The 27,132-nt window shown below is 41.1% G+C and overlaps 1 protein-coding gene across 1 annotated transcript in view; it reads right to left on the bottom strand.

Moving 5' to 3' along the window:
- Positions 1-1,149: 1,149 nt before the first annotated feature.
- Positions 1,150-27,132, bottom strand: part of EGFR (epidermal growth factor receptor) — a 266,434-nt gene continuing 240,451 nt past the window's right edge. The window contains exons 21-28 of the mRNA XM_007941229.2: positions 14,077-14,232; positions 12,996-13,071; positions 7,688-7,834; positions 5,851-5,948; positions 4,106-4,273; positions 3,677-3,724; positions 2,647-2,752; positions 1,150-1,508 (exon numbers count right to left, since the gene is read on the bottom strand). Coding sequence (XP_007939420.2) covers positions 1,150-1,508; positions 2,647-2,752; positions 3,677-3,724; positions 4,106-4,273; positions 5,851-5,948; positions 7,688-7,834; positions 12,996-13,071; positions 14,077-14,232 — 1,158 coding nt within the window. The remainder of the gene's footprint in view (positions 1,509-2,646; positions 2,753-3,676; positions 3,725-4,105; positions 4,274-5,850; positions 5,949-7,687; positions 7,835-12,995; positions 13,072-14,076; positions 14,233-27,132) is intronic.

The following is a 27,132-nucleotide window of genomic DNA, read 5'->3' as shown; positions in this document are numbered from 1 at the left end:
ATTGGGGCAGCTTATGTGGGAGGAGCTAAGAATTCTTCCAGTTTAAAAAAAAAAAAATTGTTTCTCAGAGTAGACTAAACTAAATTAGTCTTTCTTTTTTGGGGGGGTGGGGCCGGGGGAGGCTAAATTAGTTTTAGAGGCTGCTTCATTTTTGTGGTCTCCCAGAGAACTTGCTGCATTCCACGTAAGATTGAAATTTGGCAGATATGTTTCTGTGTGAACTTTTGCATTTTCATTCTATCTTAATTAGAGGCTATTGATCTGAATACTTATGAATCAAATGTGAGCTGGAATTTCAGTTATTTTTTGCTGTACCATCTTCTCTTGCTGACTTTATGATAGTAAGACAGGAAGAGCATATTAAGTTTCCAAACAATGGAATGGAAAATACACAAGCAGGTCAAAAAACTGAATAATTAAAAAACAGTGGACAAACAATAAAAAGTAAGTACCAAGGGAACATTTATACAAAACGAAGTCTGAGGGTGAACTCTACCTCCTCCTTTCCTTTTTCATCCGGGCAGGGAGAAAGTGGCTTATCCTTTTGTATCATGCTGTGGTTTGATAAAGAACAAACCAGGCCTGCTCAGAGCATGGAGGCCTTTTTTTTTTTTAAATTGTCTTGAGATGGAAGAGTCTTCAGGTGGAGCCCATGGAATCAAGGGTTAGCTGGAAGACTTGTCGTCCATGTTCCCTGGTTCCAGGAGCCTGGATCAGCTCAGTGTAGCCATTGCTCCAAGCAACCTTCTTCCTCATTGGAAGAGCCCATTAACAGCAAAATCAACAATGGAATTAAAACCCCCAAAGATCCCCAAATAACTAAACTCCTATGCACTTTTTTTTCCCCTCCCAAATATATCTCACTGAAAGGTAAACTTCTGCCTCAATGGACAACCTTCTTATTGGATGCCATTTTTGGAAGCCTCAGAGTCTGAAGACAAAGGAATGTACCTGCAGCTCCAAAGTGTTTCTGGGTAGAGGGACATTTCCTGTTTGAAAGATGGGCCCCTCAAAAGAACTGTGGCAAAATCAATCCACAGGCCTGAGAGTTAATATGGGCATGGCTATTAGTACCATTGTAGCTGCCATGGCTTGGTCCTGGGTGGCCTGAAGAGTCTGGAATTTTATGGCTGATGTTTCCCTCCATGGTCATGCTCCAATAAACTCACTGCTTGGTGGTGCAACCCTTAGGTACTCTGCATTTTCAGCTGCAGGAACTTTAAAGATGCCATTTGGCTTGGCTTCCTTGGGTAAGAAGTCCTGTTGGTAGTCAGGGTTGTCCAGACTGATTTGGTGATTGCCTTTCTGGGCCCAGTAGGCGGGGCTGTTGACGCTGTTGACACAGGCAGGCTGGGTGGTGTTGAGATACTCCGGGTTCTCCACTGCATTGCTGTGGGGGTTTTGGTAGTGAGTGTCTCTTCCAGGGGCTGGATTCAGAGGCTGATTGTGGTAGACAGGATTCTGGACAGAGCCCGCAGGCCTTTTGGGAACAGTTTGGTTTATATATTCTGAAATTGAAAAGAAACTGGAGGTGAAATCATCAGCAAACCATCACCCCTAAGCAATGATTTCAGGATTCATATTTAGAAAGTTGTGATTGTCTTTGATGAGGAAACTGATGGCAGGAGGAGGGAGACTACTATCTTGGATACTGCTCCAAAATGAATTGTGCTGTTTTATGAACTTCTCACAGTGATGGTTACATTTATCTTCTACAAATGTAGATCTCAGAGGAAAGCCTTCCTTGAGGGGAGTATGTATGCGGTATATGTATATGTGTGTCTGGTTTATGTGTGATATGTGTGGTGTGTGTATGTGTGTGTGGTATGTGTGTATGTGTGTGTGGTATGTGTGTATGTGTGTATATCTAGGGGTAGTGGCAGGTAGGTTTGGAGTGTCTGGGATAAAGCTTAGATTAGGAAAATACATGTTTTAGGAGTCAAGAATGGAACCAGGATAGAGAAGGATCAAATTTGTCATATATATGTACTGTTGTTTGCTTTAAATTCTAGAAAATTGGTAGATTCATCATTTTTTTAAAGTTTTCTTTTTAATTAAAATTTTAATGATCTTTTATTGTGGTAAATAATATGTAACAAATTGCTTTTTTAACATTTTTCACATGTAAAATTAAGTGACATTAATTTTATCATGTTGTTCAACTATTACTATTATCTGCTTTCAAAATTTCCCATCACCCTTATAAGCAGCTCAGTGCCTTTTAGGCAATGAGTCTCTCTTTTCCCTTCCTTCCTACCTGCCCCTGGTAATCACAAATAAACTTTTTGGCCTCTATACATTTGCCTACCTTATGTATTTCTTACAAGTGGAATGATATATTTGTCCTTTTTTGATTTACTTCATTCACTCAACAATGTTTTCAAGGTATAGTCAAGCAATGATCAGGACATCATTGTGGACTCATGATTGGAACAAATCTACAGACTGTTTAACCTGAATCTGACTTGAACTCAATGGAGACCTTGGGATGCTCTGCCTCTTATTCCTTTAATGGAATCTGCATATTTTCTGGAGTTCCCACTTCTGAATCAATAACAAGTGCCACCAGCATGGCCAGCAAGGGGCCAAAGCCAGCTTCGGCTAGATGAGGAAGCTGAGGAGCTGTTCCCAGAGCAAACCATTCACCTGGAACTGGAAGGAAACCATCATCAACACTCTCTTCAGTCAAGGCTCCTGTGGGGTCGGAACTGTACCGCTGGAAGAAGTTGTCCTCCTTGATGGGACAGCTCTGCTGTAAAGGAAATGCGGCAGATATAAAAAAAAAATCTAAGTGCTTCTCAAATTTTACTCTACATAAAATCACCTGAGATTGTGTGAAAATGTAGACTCTGATCCAGTGGATCTGGGATAGGGCTTGGGATTTTGCATTTGTAATGAGGCCCCATGTGAGACTCATGCTGCTGGTCCTGTATGGTCCATGGACCACAGTGCAAGTAGCAGGATGTAACCAGTGCTGTCCAATAGAACTTTCTGCAATGATGGAAATGATGGAAATGTTTGATGTACTGTTAATGAACACTTGAGATGTGTGGGGAACATAGTTTTAAATTTTAAATAATTTAAATTTAAATAGCCACATTTGGCTAGTGGCTTTTAAATGGAACAGTGAAAATCTAGATCAAGGCCACCTTGTCATGCATTAGCCTCACCTGGAAGATTGGTTCAAAGACAGAGTACAGGGCTTCACCCCCAGAGATCCTGGCTCAGTACGTTAGGATGGTGGCCCAGGAATTTGCATTTCTAATAGCTGCCAATTGATGCTGCTGATCGTCTGTGACCCCTATACTACATACTTGCTAATTTCCTGCTTTAAAGTAGTATTTTAACCATGAAGAGAAGAAACTATACAGGAAGGAAAATCAAGATTATTTTAGTCAAGATGGGCATTTTCTATGTATAATAGAGCCATAATATAGAACCTCTGGTAGCCTGTTGGATAAGGCACTTGACTGCTAACTGGAAGGCCAGTGGTTCAAATCCACCAGACGTTCCGTGGAAGGAAGATGGAGCTATCTACTTCCGTAAAGATTTATAGCCTCAGAAATTCAATGGGGGTTGCCATGAGTTGGAAAAGACTTGATGGCAGTGATTTTTTTTTTTTTTTTTGAATATAGAACCCTTGCTTAATTCTGGTTTATTTGGTGCTGATACATACCCCATTTCTATCAATGCAAGCCACGGTGGAATTGTTGCTGGTTGTGCTCTGAAAAAGAAAAGGACAAGTTGCTCATGGCATGCATGCTTGTGTATTCTCACCCATCTCCACTGAACACAGGAGGTCTCATGAAGTACCTTTATTTAAAGATGCTTAATTTTTGTCTTGAATCATTAGCCTTACAAAAAGTAGGTTTAATTCTGATTTAATTCTGCTTCTTAGCTGAGCTACAAAGATTACGATGAAGTTGTTGCAGTGCAGTAAGATAGTTAATACATTGATTTAATTCACTCTGATTTTGGTTTTACCATTTGGTTAAAACTTACTTCCCCTTCTCTACTTAAGTTCCACTAGATGGACATGGTATTCTTTAATACCCAATTTGTCCCAACAATTAGACTCAGCTTGAGAGAGAGAGAAGATTCATACCAGAGAATTTATGAGGGGAGTTCGAGATGTGGAAGGACTGTTGAAGAATCCCTGCTGTGGAATGAGATACTCATCTGCATCCACAACATCTTCCATGTCCTCTTCATCCATTAGTGCGCGGTAAAAATTTGAATCTGTGGGGCTTGGTAGATGCATTCGTTCATCCCCCTGGTGCAGAGATTTTGAGACAATTAGAAAGGTCAATAAAGATGCTAATCCATTCCTTAGCTATAAGGATCTACTGTCAGTAGTTGTCAAAATGCTTGCCAAGTAATAACAAGACTCCCTGTTTCTCCAAAATATAGCTGTTTTTTCCCACTGCCTGAAATTAAAACATTAAATATCTCTTGATGTCTAAATGAGAGAAAATAAAATGAAGCAGCAGCACCATATACTGTGTACTGTGTTGTTAGGTGCTATGCAATGCATTTTACACGTATTATTTCAGTGTTTTTTTTTTTTTTAACTGTGGTTTGGGTGAAAGTTTACACAGAGCAAATTGGTTTTCCATTCAACAATTTGCACACATTTTGTTTCATACCATTAGTTGCAATTCCCTCAATTTAACAGTACTCTTGCCACTTCCGTCCTAGTTTCCCCGTATCCACTCATCCTTCTTTCCTGGCTTCTGATCTTTGTTTTGGGGACAGTGCTGCCCTTTTGGTTTTGTATGGTTAATTTTAAGTTCCAAGTGTTACTGTTTACTTTATAGGCTTGTCTCTTGTTTGGCTGAAAGGTGATCCCCGGGGGTGGGATCAGATCCAGTTGAAGGGTATCTAAGGGCCACCAGTCTCTGTCACACCAGTAAGTCTGGTCTTTTTGATAATTTTGAAGTCCTACATTTTTCCCTTATTCTGTCCAGGAACTTGTGTGGTCTTGATCCAGTTAGTAGTGGTAGCTAGGAACTATCTAGTTCTTCAGGTCTTCAGGTAGTGGGGGCTGTGGTTCACACGGTCCATTAGTTCTTTGGACCAACTGTTTCCTTCTTTGACTTTCTTCACTCATCTTTACTCCAGATAGAGAGAGATTAATAGTTACATCTTAGATGGCCCCAATTGCTACTCACCATAATAGGATGTAGAATATTGTCTTTGTGGACTATGTTATGCCAGTTGACCTAGATGTCCCCTGAGACTGTGGTCCTATGCCCCCAAGCCCACTGACCCTCAAGATGTTTGGTTATGGCTACAAAGTTTTTACAACTTTACCCCCCTGCATGCTACACTATATACCTGGATATATTTTCAACAAGTACAAATACATATGTAGAAATATATACTGCCAAACCTATATATGCTTTCAGTGAATCTTTAAAAACACCTCTGAGAGGTTGGTTTTACTACTCATATGTTAGATAAAGAGATAGGTTAATAGGTTGCCTGTGATGACACAGTGAGGATGTGAACCCAGGTTTGCTTGACTCCAAAGTCTATCTGCTCCATCATACCAAGTTAAGGCTTTGGCCAACTGAAATGTGAGGATGACATGCAGAACCAGTGAGGATACTCTGTGGGTATGCTGAGTTCAAAAGGGGATGGTGAAAATGCAGTTAGATGGTACCACAAATGTACTTCACTTAGTTTACAACTTCACATATGGCTTACCAGAGACCTGTTCTAAGGCTCTGGAGTTAATAATGTGACCCAGGAAAGGGTGAAGTCATGATGGTATACAGCAGGGACCTGTACACGGGGTGGTCATTAGAGGGACTTTTCCCAATAGAAGTGCAGTCTGAGGTCTGGTACCTGAATAACAAGGTAGCGCTGGGGGTCACGGGCCATTTTGGAGAATTCAATGATCAACTCACGGAACTTTGGGCGACTGTCTGCATCTATCATCCAGCCTGTGGAAAGAATGAGAAAACACAATGCAATTAGAACTTTGGAAGAAATGAGAAAGATGGTATTTAAGATGCGATCCTTTTAGACAAATAAAAGATAAAGAAACCTAATCTTTGTGACAGTCTTGGGAAACTAGCACTGATTAATGTTTAAAGACCATGATGACATAATAGATTTGAATAAGAGTGACATAAACATCCTTTAATTTTTCTATGATCTACTTTTTCTATGGTCAGCACGTTTGTGTTGCCACCTTAGGTGATGCAGGAGCATTACTATTCCCAGTCTCGACCTATTAGCTAATCTGATTGTAGGAAGTCCTCATGTCTAGTCTATTGGGCAAGGTCTTCACTCTACAGTCACCCTCATTTATATTCAGTCAACTGTCTTTCAAGCTGGAAAACAGATTCAACTTAGGAAAATACATAAACTTTAAAGAGCTTGGAGTTTGGGAACTCTGTACCCTGGTGTTTTCATTGTCTCACATACTCACTAATCATGCATATCTAGGTGGTACAAATGATTAATGGACTCTGAGTTCACCCAGAGAAACCACAGGAAAAAGGCCTGGCAATTTGTTTCTGAAGAATCAGCCATTAAAACCCTGTGGATCCCCCTATCTGACACACATGAGGTTGCCATGTGTTGGAATCAACTTGACAGCAACTTGGAATCAACTGGTAAGGCAAGGATCATGCCTGCAAACCGTGGGGTGGCTATTTTGGTGTCTGCTTTATGAAGATACTGTTGCTAACCATGCCAGTGTATTTGATTAAACAAGCTGGAGGAACAGCTAAGGATGGGTAATCCTTGAGCCTCTTGAGGGTTCACATTTATTTTCCATCAGTGGGATGTCAAGCTATTTTAGGCCAGACTGCTCTGTGACCTTAGGCAAATCATGTAACCTTTTGGATCTCAGCTTCTTCATTCCAAAGCAAGGAGGTTAAAATAGACTACTCTGAAGTCTAACATTTAGAAGACATGAATATTTATATTAACTCGGCCCTATCATATTCCCGATGGTACCTCCTTGTGTAAACGCTTATCATGCATGTAATTTTATCTCCAGAGTCTATTGAACTTGTGATTCGGTGGAATAATAGTGTCAATCAAATTACATACTCTTGGTTGGATTCAGATGTTTAAACGCCCCCTGCAAAAGACCTCACATAAATCCACTGGCTTAAAAGTTTAAGTCAAAGCAGAAATGTTGATTCTATTAGCCTCATGTGGTTACTCATTGTTAGACATTTTAAAAACATCCAGTCTCTCTGGTAACAGGCTTTTAAATGCTGGTATTTCATTGAGCAACTTGGAGAATAGGATATTTTGGAGTAGCACTTTGGTTTTATTTACTTGCAAACATGGGCAAATGTCAGGTCAGAGTGTTGAATGAGTCAGCAAGTGCTTTCTGAAGAATGCTTGGAGGGGGTTATCTACAGATGTTTTTTGGGCTATGCAACCAAAAACCAAACTCACTGCCATCGAGTCCATTCAGCTCATAGAGACCCCTCCTTGTGTTTCTGAGGTGATATATCTATGGAAGTAGATTGCCCAATCTCCCTTCCAAGGAGTGGCTGGAGGGTCTGCCCTTAGAAATGTGGTGTATTTCTACAGGGAATCAGAGCCTACAGTTGTCTGACTCAAAGCAGCAATGTCTTTGCAGGCACAGAAAGGTGTTCCAAGTGCCCTCGCCCAGCTTAGTGAGGGTAGACAGCCATGGCCATATCAGTGCACTCACACTTGACCATGATCATGTACACATCAATGGTGCATATGGGTGGCTGTGGAAGGCGCTCTCCTTTCTCCAGGATGGAAGAGATCTCACTTGCAGGAATTCCATCATAAGGCTTGGATCCAAAGGTCATCAACTCCCATACTGTGACCCCTGAAAAGATAACCAAATAAAATTGCTTTATCAAAGTAGTCACTATATGAGTCCATGAGAATAACACCTTGCTTTAATTTGAGAGCTCTATTGGCACTGAGATTAAAGAATTCAGCTGCTAACCAAAAGGTCAGTGGTTCGAACCCACCAGTCACTCTGTGGGATAAAGATGAGGCAGTCTGCTTCTGCCAAGATTTACAGCCTTAGAAAACCTATGAGACTGTTCTACTCTGTTTGATAGGGTCACTATGGGTTGGAATTGACTTGATGTCAGTTGGTTTTTTGGCTTGCTTTAATTCATTATTTTTTATTATTGTACCTCAAAAGGTTTAGAAACCTACATTTCTCTGCCTGGAGCAATTTGTTTGACTGCTTGAAGCCTCAATTTACCTCTCTGTAAAGTGGGATAATAATAATATCTGTCTCATATGATGGTGTGGGGATCCAGTAAGGATATAAGAGAAATGTTTAGCACAATCCTTGGCAAATAAAAAGTAACCAATTAATGCAAACTATAATAATAATAATAATAAGGGGATCCAGTAAGGATATAAGAGAAATGTTTAGCACAATCCTTGGCAAATAAAAAGTAACCAATTAATGCAAACTATAATAATAATAATAATAATAATAATAATAATAATAATAAACACAATGATTTACAACCACAGTGATGATATAAATATTACATTGTGGAGCAGGTGCTTGCATACTCATACATCTGCTCCAAGTGACTTGCATCTATGGAAGGGGAAGGATGGAGATTTTGAACAAAATTGTAAATGCAACATTTTAAAATAATAATGAAAAAAATGGAAAGCCGGAAAAAAACCCTTGTTTCTTCTGATAAACTTAAGGGTCTTATATTTTTATTTCATAATTGATTATCATAAATAAAAATAAATCAGAGCAGTAGTAATTTTAGAAGAGGTGTCTTTTTCCAGTGACCCCCAAGTTCTGATGGTCCTTCTACATTGGTGCCTTTCTTGTTGGGATTCTCTGCTTTAGACACATATAAAGGCTTTAAGGTTCCTAAATTCTTGTTATATCTGCCTTGATATCAGAAGTGACCTATGATGCCACTAGGGATGACCACAGTGGGACTGAACCCTGGGTCCCCAATTATCAAGGGGGGAAGCAAACACACGAACTCAGCAGAGATTCTTGATCTACAACTGGTCCAGTGACCCACTATCTTCAGACTTGGCCTCTAGATTCCTATTAACACAGAACAGTTAGGATTTCCAGAGGCCATTCTAGAACAGGGTTGCAGAAAAAAGGAAAAAGGAAAACAAAAACAAATACGTTCCAGTGGCAAGAAAATAAATTTTTGTCTTTTTCCTGACATAGTCAACATGACTTAGTGGAAACAAAAGCAATCCAGTTTCTAGACCTGTGAAGTCAGTTAATACTAGTTTTAACAAGATATTTACAAACACATAATAAATTCCTACAGGAAGGGAGGGTTTCAGGTGTCTGAACAAACAAGGAGGGGGTGTGCATGTATGTATGTGTGTGTAATCTGATGGTGGGGTAGATTGGAGGTTGGTGTAAATTCTCTTTTCAGCTCCTAAGTGGAACACAGTAGGTCCCTAACTTACTAAAACAAATGTTTTGCTGACTGGGAACTAGAGAGTGGAGTAACAGGATTTGCTTTTGAAACTAAAAATTCAGTCTCATAGTCTAACAATTTCAGTGTACTGCCAGGGAGAGCAGGTTATATAATAACTGAAAACACCACTTCCAATGAAATTAAAGACACATGATGTCAGTAGTTATACTTACTTTCTCATACTAGTTGCAAATGTTTAAGGTACTGAGTCACAGAATTCAAGAGAGTTTTCATTTTTTTCTTAACGTTTTATAATGATTTGGGTGAAATTTGACAAAGCAGATTCATTTTGCATTCAACAGTTCATGCATATTTTGTTTGGTGACACTGACTACAATCCCCACAAGGCAACATCACTCCTCCCATTTCCTCCCTGTGGTTACTCTTTCCCTGTGTTCTTCTTGCCTATGCATTCCTGCCTCCGTAGGTTTCTCCCTGTGCAATTGTTGCCCTTCTAATCTCCCTTGGTTGATTGTTCTAAGAAGTGTATCTCCCTGGTGTAGTTGTTCAACTCATAGGCCTGTCTATTGTTTGGCTGAAAGTTAGCCATGGGAGTGAGTTCAGTTATAGGCCTGAAGGGTAATAAGGGGCATAGTTTTAGGGGCTTCACAGTCTCTATCTGACCAGTAATCCTAGCCTTTTTTATGTTTTTAAAATTTTGTACTACATTTTTTTCCCACTCTAACCAGAATCTCAAATTTTGATCTCTTTCTGAGTGGTTGGCAGTGGAAGCCAGGCACCATCTAGTTCTTCTGGTCTCAGGATCATATAGTCTGAATTTCCCACGGTCTCTTAGTCCCTTGGATTAATTATTTCCATGCATCTTTGATTTTCTTCCCTCTTTTTTGTTCCAGATGAGGAGAGACCAATAGTTGCATCTTGAAAGAGTTTTCATTTCTTTGACAAATGCACACCAGGTATGGACTGTGTGTTGGGTACATGTTGGCTGTAGCATAGGAAACCAAAACACCAAACTCACTGCCGTCGAGTTGATCTTGGCTAATAGTGACCCCATTGGGTTTCTGAGGGTGTAAATCTTTATGGAAGCAGACTGCTACATCTTTCTTTCATGGAGCAGCTGGTGGGTTTGAACCACCGAGCTTTTGGTTACTAGTCAAACGCCTTAACCATTACACCACCAGAGCTCCTTGGAGCATAGAGGGAGGGGGAAGAATGGAGCCCCAGGACCTGGGAAAGGTGGGAACAGCCAGACCATTTGTGAGCTTGTCAATCATGTTAGGAGTTTAGATTTTAGTTGGAAAATACTGGAAAACCAAAGAAGGATATTAAGCAAGAAATAAAAGTCTGATCCAGTTAAAAGATATGCTCAGGCTGTTGTCTGGAGAATAGATGAAAGTAGTTCAAACCAGGAACAGAGAAGACCACTGAGGAGGCCACTGCTGTGGAGTCCCTGATGGAGGGTAGTGGTTGGGACTGGTGTGATAATGGAAATGTTGTTGTTGTTGTTATGTGCCATCAAGTTGGACCCGACTCATAGCGACCCCTCCTTGGGTTTCCCAGGCAGTATAAATGGAAGTAGATTGCCCCATGATAGGAGTTGGAAAAAGAAGAACTTTCCCATTCTTCCGGGGGAGTAAATCTATCTTGAAACTGAAAATAACAAAGTATCACCGTAGCGTTCTTTCCTTATTTAGTCCATTAATTTCAAATAGCTCACAGGTACATACAAAAACAAACAAACAAAAACAAATACCTATTCATTGTCTATTTGTCTATTCAAATAGACAAAGATCTCTGTCTTTGCAAAGCTTATATAAGGTTGGGCAATCCTACTTCCATAGTGATACTGCCTCGGAAACCCAAGGAGGGGTCGCTATGAGTCGGGGCCGACTCGACGGCACATAACAACAACAACAACAACATATTCTAACAAAAGAGACAGACAAAAGCTCATGAAATAATAACGATTATTTGGAATACTTGGAAGTTAATAGCGCTATACTTGGTTGGAAGTTAATAGTGCTATAAAAAAAAAGAAAAAGATAAAAGGAAAAAAATAATAAATGAGTAGTTCCTGAATGATTTTGTGATAATAAGTAAACTACTCTTGAAAATACCTCTAAATACTGTTTCCCCTGAATATATGTTGGAGTCCCTGGGTGGCACAATGGTTAATGTGCTTGGCTGCAACTGAAAGGTCAGAAATTTGAGTGCTAACCTTCTGGTTAGCAGTGCCTCAGAAGAGAGACTTGGCCATCTGCTTCTGAAAAATCTACTTCCACAAAACCCTGTGGAGCACAGTTCTACTCTGACACACAAGGGGTCACCATGAGTCAGAGTTTATGCCATGACAATTATTTCTTTCTTGTCTTTAATGCACGTTTGTATGGAGGTAGGGTGATGGACTCTTCCCTTAGCTCCCATTGCTTCAAATGGTTAAAGTTAGCTGATAATTCATACCCTATGGGGTTTCTGAGGCTGTACATCTTTACAGAAGTAGACTGCCCAGTCTTCTTCCCATGGAGCAGTTTGAACCTCTGACCTTCTGGTTAGCAGTCAAGTGCTTTATCCACTTACCACCAGAGCTCCTTATAAGTAATACAGAAGGCATTTTCCAGCCTTTCAGCAGATTGCTGGTTGAAATTTGAGAACCAAGTATGATAACAGCACATAAGCCCAAACCCACTGCCACTGAGTTGATTAGCAATGTCCATTGAGTTGCCAAGGTGGTAAATCTTTATGCAAATAGATTACCTCATCTTCTTTCTGCAGGTGGCTGGTGGGTTTAAACTGCCAACCTTCTGGTTAGCAGTCAAATGCCTTATGCAATGTGCTACCAGAGCTCCTTAATAGCACATCTGTCAACAGAAATTTATTAATCCTTTTCTTTTTTTAAAGTAAGGATGTTGTAGGCTTAGGAAATTATTTGTATAAAAGTAGTGAGCCACAACGAATGTACAAGGTTTAATGAATGAGTCCCCTTGTAAGTATAGAGCTTAGGGCTGCGGCTCTTACTGTGGGATATGATGGAGGAAATGGAGAATCAGAGCCTTATGAGATGGTCCTTATTAGAGCTAGAAGCAATAACTATTTCCTTTTTCCTTAGGCACATCCTCAAAATGCATTTTTGTCAAGCCCTTATCTCTAATATACAAAGACTACCATTCACTGAATGGAACAATAGCTATTAGTGAGCTGATCATAAAAACCTCATTTGTCTGTTGCAAACTCTTCTCCATGAAACATCATTTGTCACCTCTGTTTAATTCACTTCAACTACAAGGCAAGAGGTCAAATTTTGTTTGATTTAGAAGGTAGGGGCATTTTCTGGTTCATGTTCTCCCTCCCTTTCCTCTCTCTTTCAGACAAGTTCATCAGTATCTCAAGTTACATTTACTATGGTAATTAGACTCAATTTCCTCTGGCATTTTTTTCTTAGCATAATAGGTAGACAACAACAATTACATTATTATTAGTCAATGTCTTGAAAGAAAATTCTGGGATGACAGAGCATAAAATGTAAATTAACAAACAATAAACCCAGCTCAGCCTTAATACAAATTCATTAGCATGAGGATTTTGACTCACCATAGCTCCATACATCACTTTGGTGGGTGTAAATTCGGTGTAAAATTGATTCCAGAGCCATCCATTTAATAGGAACCTTGGGGTGGTGAGAGATAAAGTATAAAGACAACTATCAGCTCCCTTCTGTAGAAGAACATTAAATCACGCTGGGTCTAATTACAAGTGACAAATATGGGGCAGACAGGCCAGTCCCCTGTGAGGGGCTCCCCTCCCAACTGGAGGAGCAGGTTTAAAATTGAGCCAAACTCAGCCCCAGAGCAGGTTTCATGACTATGACAGCTGAGGACAACTGAGGCCATGGGCTACTCTGGCTGGGCTGAGTGTACCTGCTAGTGGCTTGGGGTTCTGGTTCTGTCTGTGGTCTGATCACCCCAATATTTGTGTGTCTTTTCTGGGCCTCTGGTCACAAGATTGACAGCTGTTTGAGCCAGGCAGACCAGTGTAAAACCTAAGACACGTGCAGCTGATCCCACCAGAGGTGGTAGGAGAGTTTGCACCCTGGAGGGTCTAAAGGGAGTTGTGTGCCCCTCTTTGCACCCTTGGATACCTCTCGGTCAGAAGGCAAGAAGGGAGCTTACCCAAGAACTGCCAGTCCCAAGCATGAGTCACAGAGACCCAGGGAGCTTGCAGAACAACACAGAGAGTGTTCCTGTTTTTGAAATGTCCTCAACAGCAGTAAGCCACCAAATTAGCTATGACATTTCCCAGTGGTGCTTTTGAAGGGAGCTTATTTCCTGGAAGGGAGGTTGAAACCTAACCTTCGCTAAGTATTACCTGGAAATGGAGTGAAGATGTTTCCCACCTGTCCAGAGGCCAGAGATGTCTCTGGCCTCTGGACAGGTGGGAAACATCTTCACTCCCCCTCCTAGAAAACCCTCTTTCCAAAGCAGCTCTGTTTCTGCTGTTAGAAGATTCTGGCTTGACCCAGGTGGTACTGGCAGCTATTGTGACCTCACCCTGAATGTTCTGAGAATGTTTCTTTTGTCAGTTAGAAAGTATGGCAAACATGTGGCTGACAGGTAGGGAGCTGGGGTCTCTGTTGTTAGAAAAATGCTCCCTGATCAAAAACTTGGCAACTTACTTTGCCTCCTTCAGCATGGTACTCCTTTTCCTCAGCACCAAGCAATTTGGCCAGGCCAAAATCTGTGATCTTGACGTGCTGTGGAGTCTTCACCAGGACATTTCTTGCAGCTAGGTCACGATGCACCAGGCGGCGGTCTTCCAGGTAGTTCATGCCCTGAAACACAAGGCAGACAGTGAGGGCACAGAGAGTCCTGCAGACAGATGTCTACACTCAAGCACAAAGGCCAAGGGGCTATCTTGTGGGATGGAGGCGCTCATGTGCTGGACTTTAATATCCCATTCATGCAGGACTCTGAGCTCCACATGGCAGGGACTATGTCTGAGTCCACCCTGCTCTTCACTTAAACACAGTAACCTGCACATGTTGTTGTTTGCCGTTGAGACGGCCCTGACTCGTAGCGACCCCTCCTTGGGTTTCCGAGGCAGTATCACTACGGAAGTAGGATTGCCCAACCTTCCTTCCAAGGAGTGGCTGGTGGGTTTGAACCGCCAGCCTTCTGGTGAGTAGTCAAGTGCCTTAGGCACTATGCTACCTGCACATAGTAAATGTTATTGGCAAACTATTGCATAAATGAGTAAGGCAAACAAAGGAAGCTCTAACTAGTAGAGGATTCATTAACTTTACTCTGTCAGTTGTTCTAGTTAAAATCACACAAATATCAATTAGGAGAGGAGAGTGACAGGGTATGAAGGCTGGGTATGAAGCTTATTCTTGAACTCATTATCTGTGCCCTTGTCTGGTTCTTCCCTCCCCTGTGCTTAAAATAAAAAATAAACCCACTGCCATTGAGTCAATTTTGATTGATAGCAATCCTACAGGACAGAGTAGAACTGCTCCACAGGGATTCTAAGGTTGTAAATCTTTAGAGAAGCAGACTGCCTCATCTTTTGGCTTGAACCACCAACTTTTGGTTAGCAGCTGAGTGCCTTAACCTCTGCACCACTGGAGATCCCATGTGCTTAGTGAGAAGAAACTCATAGCCTTACCAGGCTGTGGCAAAGTAATCATACTCAAGGTTTTTAAACCATGCTCTCATCATGGTTTCCTGGACCATCTCATGGAATTCCCTGCCAATGAAGATTTTTGTTCAGTTTTATTTCTGTCAGTTTTATTATTGAAACCATGTGGATACTGAATATGCTTTTACAAGGTTCCATTCCCTACCACCTCCCTGGCTGCCTCCACAATTCCATTATAATCGGAATCTCTGCTGCCCAGCACAATGTATTTCCAGAAACATTGTCCCTAAACCACAGTCCTTGCCCACAGCCTTCTCTCTGCACCCTTGTCATGTGTACCATCCTCCCTACTGGCAGACATGGTCACTTCTGGCCTCATTTCCCACTTGCTCCAGACTTGCCTGGCTGAGCCAAGCTCCCTTGGACTCCACCAAGTGCCAGCCTGTTGACATGAACTTGGCAGGCCCTAGTTTCTCTGTGCAGGGATTGGCGGGCAGGAAAGAAGTGGACAGGAGAGAGAGACTGGAAAGGGGTCATGTTCTGTAGAAACTTTACGTTGTTAGTATCATATTATCTTCCATTTACTCACATGGTACCTGAACATTATTCTCTGGTTGCTTTACACAACAGTTTTTTAGGTATTTGGCCAGGACCAAACAAACAAACAAACAAAAAAACACCAAAACCATGCATGTCTGGTTAGCAGCTGCACACATTACCCATTTGTGCCACCCAGGGACTCCAGTGGGCTACATTTCCACCTGCTTTTGCAGCTGAGACTCAGAATCTCCACAGAAGCAACACAGAAATCCTGGCTCAAGTGCACCAAACAAAAATGAGTAGTTTTCACCAGCCCTGTTTACTCACCATCATTTCTGTTGCTGGGGAGGGATCACTACTATAATGCAACTAAAGGGATTACCTATAGATAAAGATGTATTCCCAAATATCCTGCCAAATTCTTTTTTTTTTTTTTTTCTTGGTAAAGATATTAAGTGAAAATTACAGTCAGTTTTGCATAGCAGAGTGAATTTTCCTTTCTAGAGCAAAACCAGTCCTCCTGTGAAAGCAGGAACTCATAAAGATGCTATCAGGAATTCTTTGTTGAGTGCTATTTTTGAGGCCTTTAATGTTTTTCTCTTCTTGGGAAAGAGAGAGAGGGAGGAAAAAAAAAGATGTTTCCCATGTTTCAAGCACACATGACTAATCCCTTCTTCATGTTATCTAGAAATTTCCTGAATGTTTGAGATGCTGTCTGATTGAAATGCTTTCCTTCACTTCCCATGTGCCCACGTTAATGGGGCTCATGTCTGCATAAGAGGAAGCAAGCAGGTTCTTTTCTGGAATAGCAAGCACTTCCCAACTGGAGATTACTATTTGGAGATGGTGGTGGGTGGAGAGGGGGAGGGAAGGAGTAGAAGCTGAGAAAATACTGCAAACAGAGGACTTATTTATCATTCCCTCTCACAACTTGTGATCTCTCTTCAAAGCTTGCACCTTTCATCTCCTCTTTGATTCAAGGGACACTGGCTATGCCCTGTGCTCTGGCATCCCTATCACTCATACAAGAGGAAGGCTTTATTTATTAAATATGGTGACCTCTTACCCATGTAAAAAGCGTCAAGTATGTCTGGTTTCTTGATAAACCTAGCATCTGCACTCCAAGCTACAGTAGCTCATTTGTTGGTATGAACTTTCTCTTCTCCATCTCCCTGTTTCCCTCTTCCCCTGGCTTTCTCCCTTTCATTCTGTCCATCATACACTTCCTAAAGACTTCCTCTGCATTAGGTGCTACACAGCTGTTGCACATAAGTGCAGTGATGAATAGCACCCAGGTCCCTCCACAGAAGCCAATCTCCCCCCACTCCTAATTTACATTTTTTTAAAAATAAATTACACCCCACTAGGGAGCCTTTAGAGGGTATTTCCAGCTTCATTTAATGACCATCACTAACTTTCATGTGTCTTTTTAAATGTCCCAGTGCTTAGTAGAGAACCTGGTACATAGGAAATATTCTTATAAGATTGCTGAATGAATGAGTGAAAGAATGAGTAATAGTAGCTCACTCTTTGAGTACTGACTGTGTCAGGCATTTCAAATACATTAACACAGAGGCATCTTTTGGTATGTGCAACCTTGGCACTTGCACCACTGCCCTTGGTAAATGACCCAGTGACCCAAATCCTCTGCATCCCCAGGACCACCATGTGGGTCATGTCTGTTAACTTCCCTGCTGGGGACTCCAAGAGAAACTTTCCTGCTGGGTCCAAGTCTGCTAGAGTTGCCGAAAAAAAAAAAAAAAATTCTAGCACCTTGGCCTGGTGCCACTAAGTAAGTGCTTTTCATTGTGTGAATCTAATACATCTAATTGTGCTCCGCCCCAACCCACTTCCTCCACCTTCTCCTCAACACCAAGTTCTTAAAGGACCAGAGCAACTTTAATAGATGGTGACTTGTTTTTCAGAACATCATCAGTCCATCAATCTTCAAAGCAGGCTTGGGAAAGGGGAGGAAAGAGCAGCATACACACTCTTGAGAACACAGTTAACCAGCCAGAAGCTTCTAAATCAGAGATAATTTTGGGCGAAAAAGATTAGACTCATTTGAACTTAGATAAAACTCGACTCATTGGTCTCTATACCACATTACCTTGAGGCAGTTTGAAACCCATCTCAGTGCCCTGAAGAGTTATATTTTAACCAGTCACTGAAGATAAGAGCCATAATATTACTTATGAACTCACAGAATCTAAATAGAGAGGCCACAGGAAGTAATATAAGAATAAGCCTCAGTGGCGCCTTTTGGGAAACTCATTTCCTGATTTCTTCTCAGAGATCTCATTTTAATTTAACATACAGGCTGTCCCTGGGTTACTAAGGTGAACATGAACATCAGACTAACAGTCAACTCATACTTGCCCTTTAATGTTATATAAATTTGCCCTCCTTTTGAAACGACTGAACCAACCTGTACCAAACCAAACCAAACCAAATCCAACTCACTGCCATCGAGTCCATTGGGTTTCCAAGGTGGTAAATCTTTATGGAAATAGATTGCTCCATCTTCCTTCTGTAGAGTGGCTGGTGGGTTTGAACTGCCAACCTTCTGATTAGCAGTCAAATAAATCCCAAGGCAGAGCTCCTTGAACCAACTCCTACTCACAACAAATTCTTCATCACAATTACCTTCACTTGCTGTGCCTGTAGTCTTTAAATCATTGAAAAGGCTTTGAATCTTTTCTTGCACTAAAGTAAGGTTAAATAAGAACTGTGTGGATCTGAACGTACTTACCTGCAAATTAAAGACTTACTTAGACTTACAGATACACTAAAGAACGGCTCTCTTTCCTAACCTGGAAACTGTCTATATTTATTTTTTGTTCATTACTATATTACAGACAGGATGCCTTTTGAAATACCAAGGTTAAAAGAGAATTTGAAGGACCAATCTGGATCTACATATGCAAAAGAAGAGCATGGGGACATAGTTAATGGAGAAAGGATTCAGGGTGGTTGGACTGGACCTGTAGAGACTGTTTTCCCAGGGGCTAGATGCTCCCACTATGCTTGGCAGGAGTTCAGAGTGAGAGGATGGAACAGGATCCATTTTGGTTTTATTTTATAAATCACATGTGGGAAAATCTGGGTTGAGCAGTGACTTGGTGAATACGGAAATGACAAAAAGTAGGAAATGGAGAAAGGCACCCTGGTGGTGCAGTGGTTAAGTGATTAGCTGCTAACTGAAAGATCAGCGGTTCAAACCCACCAGGCATTCCCCAGAAGAAAGATGTGGCAGTCTGCTTCTGTAAAGATTTACAGCCTTGGAAACCTTATGGGCAGTTTTATACTGTCTTTCAGCGTCACTATGAGTAGGAATTGACTCAATGGCACACAACAACAGGAAGTGGGGAAGTTTGAGCATGGTTTTGGTGGAGTAAAATTAACAACAGGTCTTAGCCACCACTGAGCCTCCTCCTAGAAGAGGCAGAAAAGTTTCAGAATTTCCTATTCCCAAATAGAGATTATGTGGCTTTGCGCTCCTATTATGCAGGGTGAGCTGGATAGTGAGGATCTTTGTCTTAAGTTCTACCCTGAGCTAGCATATCAAGTGCTATTTTAAGAACATGGCCTTGGGAGCAAGGCTGCTTGGGTTCAAATCCTATTCTTGCAGTTTAGTAGCTTGAGACTTTGGCAAGTTATTTAAAAGCTCTGTGCCTCCCTAAATGTAAAGTGGGGTGAGTAAGAGTTAAGTTAAATAAGTTCATCTATTCAGAGCACTGAGGTCAATGCCTGGCATAGAGTATTTGGCTCCATGTGTGTTAATGGTAGCTATCATTTTCTCCTATATGTCAAATCTCTTCATTTCCTTTGCTATGTCTTTAAATTAGGCCACTGTCATACTTGCCTACACTATGGCTATATTGCCTAAAAAATAAGATTATGAATTAAATGCTTGAGTGACCACAGCCTTCATGATAAAGCTCCATCTTCTTGGCTGGGCTCATGGGGCCTGTAGGGTCCACCTCTTCCTCCTCAGTGTTTCTGTCACCAGTGCCCCCCACTCTCTGCAGCAGCACTCAGCAACTCTCAGTCAGTGAGCCTGCTCTGCTCCTCTCCCATTGGGGGATGGTCAATTCTTACTATGTTTTCTCTCCTCAGACTAGAGGGCACCTCCACGTCCCCGCAAAGGACTAAAGCTTCTCACACTTGTCCACAGCACTGTTTGGCCTATGGACTCTAGGCTCTTGAGGGATTATTCAGGGCTCTCTTCCCAGAATCTGGCCTAGTCCTGGTGCTTGCAAGATGCTGGTTGACAGACTGATGCACTTTGCCACTAAGTCCACGTTCACTGCAACTTGCACAGCTGCCTTTAGGCCAGGTGGATCTCCTCGGCACTTAGCCTTCTATTTTATACACTTCATTTTCTTCCTGTACTCTTAATTTTATATGGACCAGCCACTCATTGGAAGGAAGATTGGGCAATCTACTTCCGTAGTGATACTGCCCCGGAAACCCAAGGAGGGGTGGTTATGAGTTGGATCCAACTCAACGGCAGTGAGTTTTTTTTTCAAACCCACCAGCCACTCCTTGGAAGGAAGATGGGGAAATCTACTTCTGTAGTGATACTGCCTCGGAAACCCAAGGAGGGGTCGCTATGAGTCAGGTCCGACTTGACATAACAACTCACTAATTTGTCAGTAGTTGGAGATAAAAAATTTTTGTCTTGCTTATATTTTTATTTCACACAATACTTAATGCTGGCAGAAGAATGTTCAAGAAATGATTAATCTGACTATTTAAATTAAACTGTAATACTTTGTATAATAATGCAAGGATACATTAAAAAAATTTAAGTAACTGAAATATCTGGTAATTAGATCTATTGTCTGGCTCTTTTAGCCTGTAGTCTGTCTTATTGTCTAGATATTTACAGAGGCGTGATGCTCTCGGAAGGAAGATTGGGCAATCTACTTCTGTAGTGATATTGCCTTAGAAACCCAAGGAGGGGTCGCTATGAGTCGGGTTTGACTTGACCGCAGTGTGTCCTCGTTTTCGTTGATGCTTTACAAGTGAATGAACTCTCATCAGTGTCTTAACAATTTTGGGTGGGAAAGAGAGGCTCGACAGCTAAATTACCAATCTGAGGCCACAACTACTCAATGGGAATGAGCATGCTACTGCTACTCCTTGAACCCCACCTTTGTAAATCCTGATATGTTGCATGGAAAAGCCACGAGAATAAGAAATCAGACCCTTATTACGACCTAGTCCGGAAGATTTGTATTTGAAACTTAGTAAGTTAGTCTTGCCTTTCCACAACAGTCCTTAAAATGCCAAAAGACATTGCAAAGATTATGCTGAATAAGTCAGTCACAAAAGGACGACATGATTGTTGAGCAACATGTTAAACACAATTAATGTCATTGAATTGTATATGTAAGAAATATTAAAATGGCAAATGTTTTGTTATATACATACCACAATTAAAATAAAGCAAAAAGAAAAACATCTGGATAAAGTCCAAAAAACAAAAACAAAAGTAAAATGCCAAAAACAGAATTCCTATCTGTCTTCCATTTTTCCCTCTATTTAAATCAAAGTAAATTACAGTATAATTGTAGTCTCTCACATTCCTGCTTGTCTGTTATGTACGCATTCTAGTTTACCAACATGGTTTTTGTGACATGACATCCAGAGTGAAACACAAATGTTCCAGAATGCTCTGGCTACATCAGACTACCCCCCTCATCTAGGCATGATAACCCAACGACTGATTCATACCATCTTTGTCTCATCTCCTCTTAGCACTTGAGATGCATTGATAGCTCATATAAATGTATGGTCAATAAAACGCCAGAACTTTTTCAAATGAACTTGGATTAAACTAAGTATCTTTTGTACTTGAAAAATGGATATTTGAATGGATTTCCCTCCCCATTTATCCTTATTAACTCTTATCTCATAGACTGAACTCAGTGTAGTTTGGTGCTTATAAAGTTGTGGTCAGAGAATGATACTCACAAGCCAGTTTCCTTCTGCGAGCCTCCACCTCCCCCATACCAGCTATCTTGCATATCTCACCAGAGTTTGGACTTGTTCTGGTTACCTAGTACCACTCTGACAGGAATATACCATGAACAGGGTGGCCATAACAAATAGGAGTTTATTCTTACAATTTGGAGGTTTTAAGTCCAAGTTCAAAGTGCCAGGCTCTAGGGGCTGAGTGAAAGCCCCTCAACCTTGGGCTTCACCTCTGCCTCCTGCTCCTGGCCTACTGAAGCTGGAGGCTTTTCTTCACTCAGCAAGCTGCTGGCTGCTGATGCTGACAAAGCCAAGGTTGACTTGTAAAAAGGCACAGTCCCGATGTTACCAAACCACATGTCAGGCCATTAATTCAAGTCCATTGGAAGTCCCAAGGTTGGCAGAGCATGGTAGGCTGCTGAACAACATGGCTACATGCAGGGTTCAAGCATGCCATAAGCTAGACACCATTTCCAAAGCTGTTTCTTATAGACAGGAAGCAGACCACATACCCAAAGTAGCTACTCAGCTGCTCCAATAGATTCCACCATGGAGTTAATTACCAATCTCACCATAGTGACCATTCACCATTCAGCTGCCCAGCCACTCAACCAGGCCCAGCCAAGTTGATACAGAAACTTAACCACCACAGGGCTCAAGGATCGAATATCTACATCATTTGTGGTACTACAGAACTAACTCAGTGTTTCTCAGAAAACTCAATTTTTGAGATCTGAAGTTTCCTTAAAAGCAAAAATCCAAACCCATGGCTGTCAAGTTGATTCCAACTCATAATGAACCTATAGGTCAGGACAAAATTGCTCCAAGGGGTTTCCAAGGATCCTTACTTTATGGAAGCACACTGTCACATATTTCCTGCAGAGTGGCTGGTGGGTTTGAACACTCACCTTTTGGTTAGCAGCCAAGCTCTTTAACCACCTAAATTACATTGTTGTTGTTGTTGTTGTTGTTGTTGTTGTTATTTGCCATTGAGTCAGCCCCGACTCATAGCGACCCCTCCTTGGGTTTCCAAGGCAGTATCACTACGGAAGTAGGAATGCCCAACCTTCCTTCCGAGGAGTGGCTGGTGGGTTTGAACCGCCAGCAAATAAATTACATCAGGTGATATATTTCTCTTTTCCAAAATGTTTTAGGAAATATTTGATTAATCAAAGCCTAAACAGCTTTATTTATTGCAGGACTGTGCAATAATATACATGGTGATGCTCTAAGAGGAGGAACATGGTACAGGAGGCAATGTTTTCTGAACTACGTTGATGATAGAATCTTTTGGAGTATAACATCTTATATATTATTGTGCCATGTAACATGTTTTGGGAATTACTGGCTGGTTCGTGCATCCAGGAGTCTCTGAGTGGTGTAAATTGATGATGTGCTTGGCTGCTAACCAAAAGGTTTGAGGTTTGAGTCCACCCAGAAGTATCTCAGAAGAAAAGCCTCGTGATTTACTTCCAAAAAATCTGCCATTAAAAACCATATAGAGCTTAGTTCTTCTCTGACACACATGAGGCCAGCAACTGGTTTATGTTCCCAGAGAGTGGACATTTTTTCTTAGGCAACTAATTTATTCCTAGTGAGTGAAAGCTCCCTGTAACTTCATGAATCACGAGTTTAGGAAACTATGTTCATGGCTTCTGATTGCTAAGTGGATGCTGACTTCACAGTATTGTGAGACAAAAAAATTGGTTTGGTCTCTTGGCTCTGTTTTCCGAAAATAGCCCTTATAATTCTTTGGCAATTAAGGTACTTTTGTTTTTCTAAAACAAAATGGCAACACTTAAACATGAGCAAAAGAGTTGAGAGTCCCAACTCATCACTTTAGCAAAAGGTCTCAGGAAGAGAGGGGACATGATGAGACCTCAGAACAAACCAATGACCCTGAGGCCTGAGCTTGTCAGCAGGGTCAAAGAGATACCTTTCTGGGTTGGCACCAAGTTGCCTGATCCTCCCTTCCTAGGCTGCTCAGGTGGGAAAAATCTATATTGCACTCCATGCATGCTACATAGGCTTTGGGGTATAATGGCTGGGGAAGGGATTTTTGGGGTCATTTGGCACAGTACTGGGTAGAGCACACATAGCAGAGGATTTCAGCCCACCTACCTAAGTGTACCTAGTCAGGGGGGATCAGTAGCAGGTAGGCCCCCTTTAAGTCCCTTTCCTATGGTAAGTGTGGTACACCTAGAAGAGTCCTCATCGCTGCCCAGATAGCCTTTTGGGTTGCAGGGGGGATGACTCAAAATGGCTCTGAATTTGTTCTGGTGTGCTGTCTGCTTTTTATTTTTGTATATAATAAAAGCTATTTTCCATGGTCTAACACTCTGGGAGTGCCTGCTGTATTCAGGGTCTAATTGGAATGACTTTATATTCATGGAGGAATCATTATTAGTGATTGAGTGTCCTTTTCCTAATGGCCTCCTGGGTATTTAGGAATCCTGGACAACCTGTGAGTGCATCACAAGGTTATGAAACTGACTTTATTATGTGGAGAGTGCACTCTATTTTCATCATAGTTGTATCACCAATCTCATCTTGCCTCCAAATTCTTTTTTCCTTTTTGCCTCGTTGATATAGTTTTATTTATCCTCTTAACAGTTTAGTAAGGACAATACACTTGCATTTATAGTGGCCAGCTCTCCCATTTATATTTAGAAAATATCCTAAGATAGTCCATGCCATTGTGAATTAACATAGGACATTTATAAGTCAATAAATCCCACTTTGAAAATGCCAGAGTTTAGTTTCTGGTCAGCCACTAAGTGGTTCTGGGTAGTTTCACTTAAACTTTTAAAAATAGAATTGTTTAATGCTCAGATAAACAGTTGCTAATCCAAGAGCATATTTCTGTCCTAACAATTGGGGAAACCATCATTTCCCTTTCCCTCCAGAGATGGATGGTCCATCACAATAGTGATGTGCAATCAGTGGAATAAGATTTCTCTTCTGAGTAAAGAGAAAGTCTATTACATTCAAAGTTAACTGTCCATAATGTCAAAGCACTTAAAATCAAAATAAAACTAAACGAAGTACAACAGCTGCCACAGTGGCTTTAAATAACAGGTTGAAATTTTGAGTAACATTACACAGAAAATTATCTTGAAAAACCTTCAACCCCTAGAAAGTCAACCTCAATAACTTTGGTAACTCATTCTTACGCAGGATCCATGCCAAGCTGCATTATTTTCTATAGTCAAAAAAACCAAACCAAACTCACTGTCATCAAGTCAAATCTGACTCATAGAGACCCCTCCTTCCTTGGGTTTCTCAGGCAGTATCACTACAGATTAGATTACCCAACCTTCCTTCCAAGCATTGGCTGGTGGGTTTGAACTGCCAGCTTTCTAGTTAGCAGTCAAATGCCTTAGACACTATGCCACCAGAACTCCCTTTCTCTGTAGTAGATACTGTTATGTTAAGGTTTTTGTTTTTTTGCATTGTGCTGTAGAAGGCTGATTCTAGGGGACAAACAAATTTCCATTTATATAGACAGTGAAGGTCAGGTAGATGTAAATGCAAAGGAGAAGGTGAGGGGGCCGTACACTTCCTAGAGGTAACTACAGCAGATGCTAGAACAGGAGATGACACTCTAAGAAATGAAAGTTGATGGAGGACCAAATTATAGAAGACAACAACTGCTCCACGTTAGATTTTAGTCATTACTCAAACTTAGTTTAGCCAAAATAAGAGAAAAGGAATGGAGAAAGAGGTAAAGGAATATTTAAGGAGCTCTGGTGGTAAAGTGCCTAAGGCATTTGACTGCTAACCAGAAGGCTGGTGGTTTAAACCCACCAGGCACTTCTTGGAAGGAAGGTTGGGCAATCTACTTCCGTAGTGCTACAGCCTCAGAAACCTGAGGAGGGGTCACTATGAGTCGGATCCGACTTGACGTCAGTGAGTTTTGAGTTTGATGCGTGTTAAAACTTGTGGTAGGTGCTTCCCAGAGGTTAATTTATCACATCCTCACTACACAGAAAGAATGGTAGCAGAATCACATTTTACAGTCAAAGAGACTAGTTGCAAAAAGATTAAGCAACTTGCCCAAAGTCACTTAGCTAATAAATGCTAGAATCAATATTTGAACTTTTGGTCCACCAGACCCCTAAGTCTATTTCTATATTGGGCAGAAATCTACTGAGACTCTATGCTCCTTATCATGAAATGGTCACTTGAACATTTCATACTGATGGTGGAAGACATCTTTGAATCATGTAGAGTCACACTTTTGAAGCTGGGAAGTCACACGAGATAATTAGAGTTGTTGTTAATGTTGTTAGGTGCCATTGAGTTGCCTCTGACATAGCAGAACTATGTACAGCAGAATGATCCTTGCTATACCTGAACCCATCATTGCAGCCACTGTGTCAAACCATCTTGTTGAGGGCCTTCCCCTTTTTTGTTGACCCTCCACTTTACCAAGCATGATATCCTTCTCCAGAGAATGGCCCCTTCTGAAAACATGACCAAAGTAGGTGAGATGAAGTTTGGCCACTCTCTTTTCCAAGGGGCATTCTGGCTTTACTTCATCCAGGACAGATTTGTTAGTCCTTTTACCAGTCCATGGTACTTTCAGCATTCTTTGCCAACACAACTCAAAAGCATCAACTCTTCTTTGGTCTTCCTTATTCATTGTCCAGCTCTCACATGAGGTATTTGAAAATACCATGGCAACTGAAAATACCTTACTCTTCAAGGAGACATCTTTGCTCTTCACTTGAAAGAGGTCTTTTGCAGCAGATTTGCCCAATGCTACATGACATCTCATATCTTGACTGCTGCTTCCATTGCTGTTGATTGTTGACCCAAGTAATATGAAGTCTTTGACAACTTCAATCTTTTCTCCATTTATCATGATGCTACTTATTGGTCCATCATGAAGATTTTTGTTTTCTTTATATTGAGGTGTAATCCATACTGCAGACTGTAGTCTTCAATCTTCATCAGTAAGTGCTTCAAGTCATCCTCACTTTCAGCAAGCAAAGGTGTGTCATCTGCATATTTCAGGTTGTTAATGAGTCTTCCTCCAGTCCTGATGCCACATTCTTCTTCATATAGTCCAGCTTCTCGGATTATTTGCTCAGCATACAGATTGAATAAGGATGGTGAAAGGATACAACCCTGACACACTCCCTTCCTGATTTTAAACCATGCAGTGTCCCCTTGTTCTGTTCGAATGACAGCCTCCTGGTCTACGTACAGGTTTGTCATGAGCACAATGAAGTGTTGTGGAATTCCCATTCTTCTCAATGTTATCCATAATTTGTTATGATCCACATAATTGAATGCTTTTGCATAGTAAATAAAACACAAGGAAACATCTTTCTGGTATTCTTTGCTTTCAGCCAAGAGCCACCTGACATCAGCAATATCACTTGTTCCACATCCTCTTCTGAATGCAGCTTGCATTTCTGGAAGTTCTATGTCAATATATGGTTGCAACTGTTTTTGAATTATCTTCAGTAAGATTTTACTTGCGTGTGATATTAATGATATTGTTGGAGAATTTCCACATTCTGTGGGATCACCTTTCTTTGGAATGGGCACAAATATGGATCTC

The sequence above is a fragment of the Orycteropus afer genome, unplaced genomic scaffold, assembly GCF_000298275.1.
Source record: "Orycteropus afer afer isolate SDZICR_OR568_19922 unplaced genomic scaffold, OryAfe1.0 scaffold00077, whole genome shotgun sequence".
Classification (NCBI taxonomy): domain Eukaryota; kingdom Metazoa; phylum Chordata; class Mammalia; order Tubulidentata; family Orycteropodidae; genus Orycteropus; species Orycteropus afer.
This window is presented reverse-complemented; position numbering and strand designations above follow the sequence as displayed.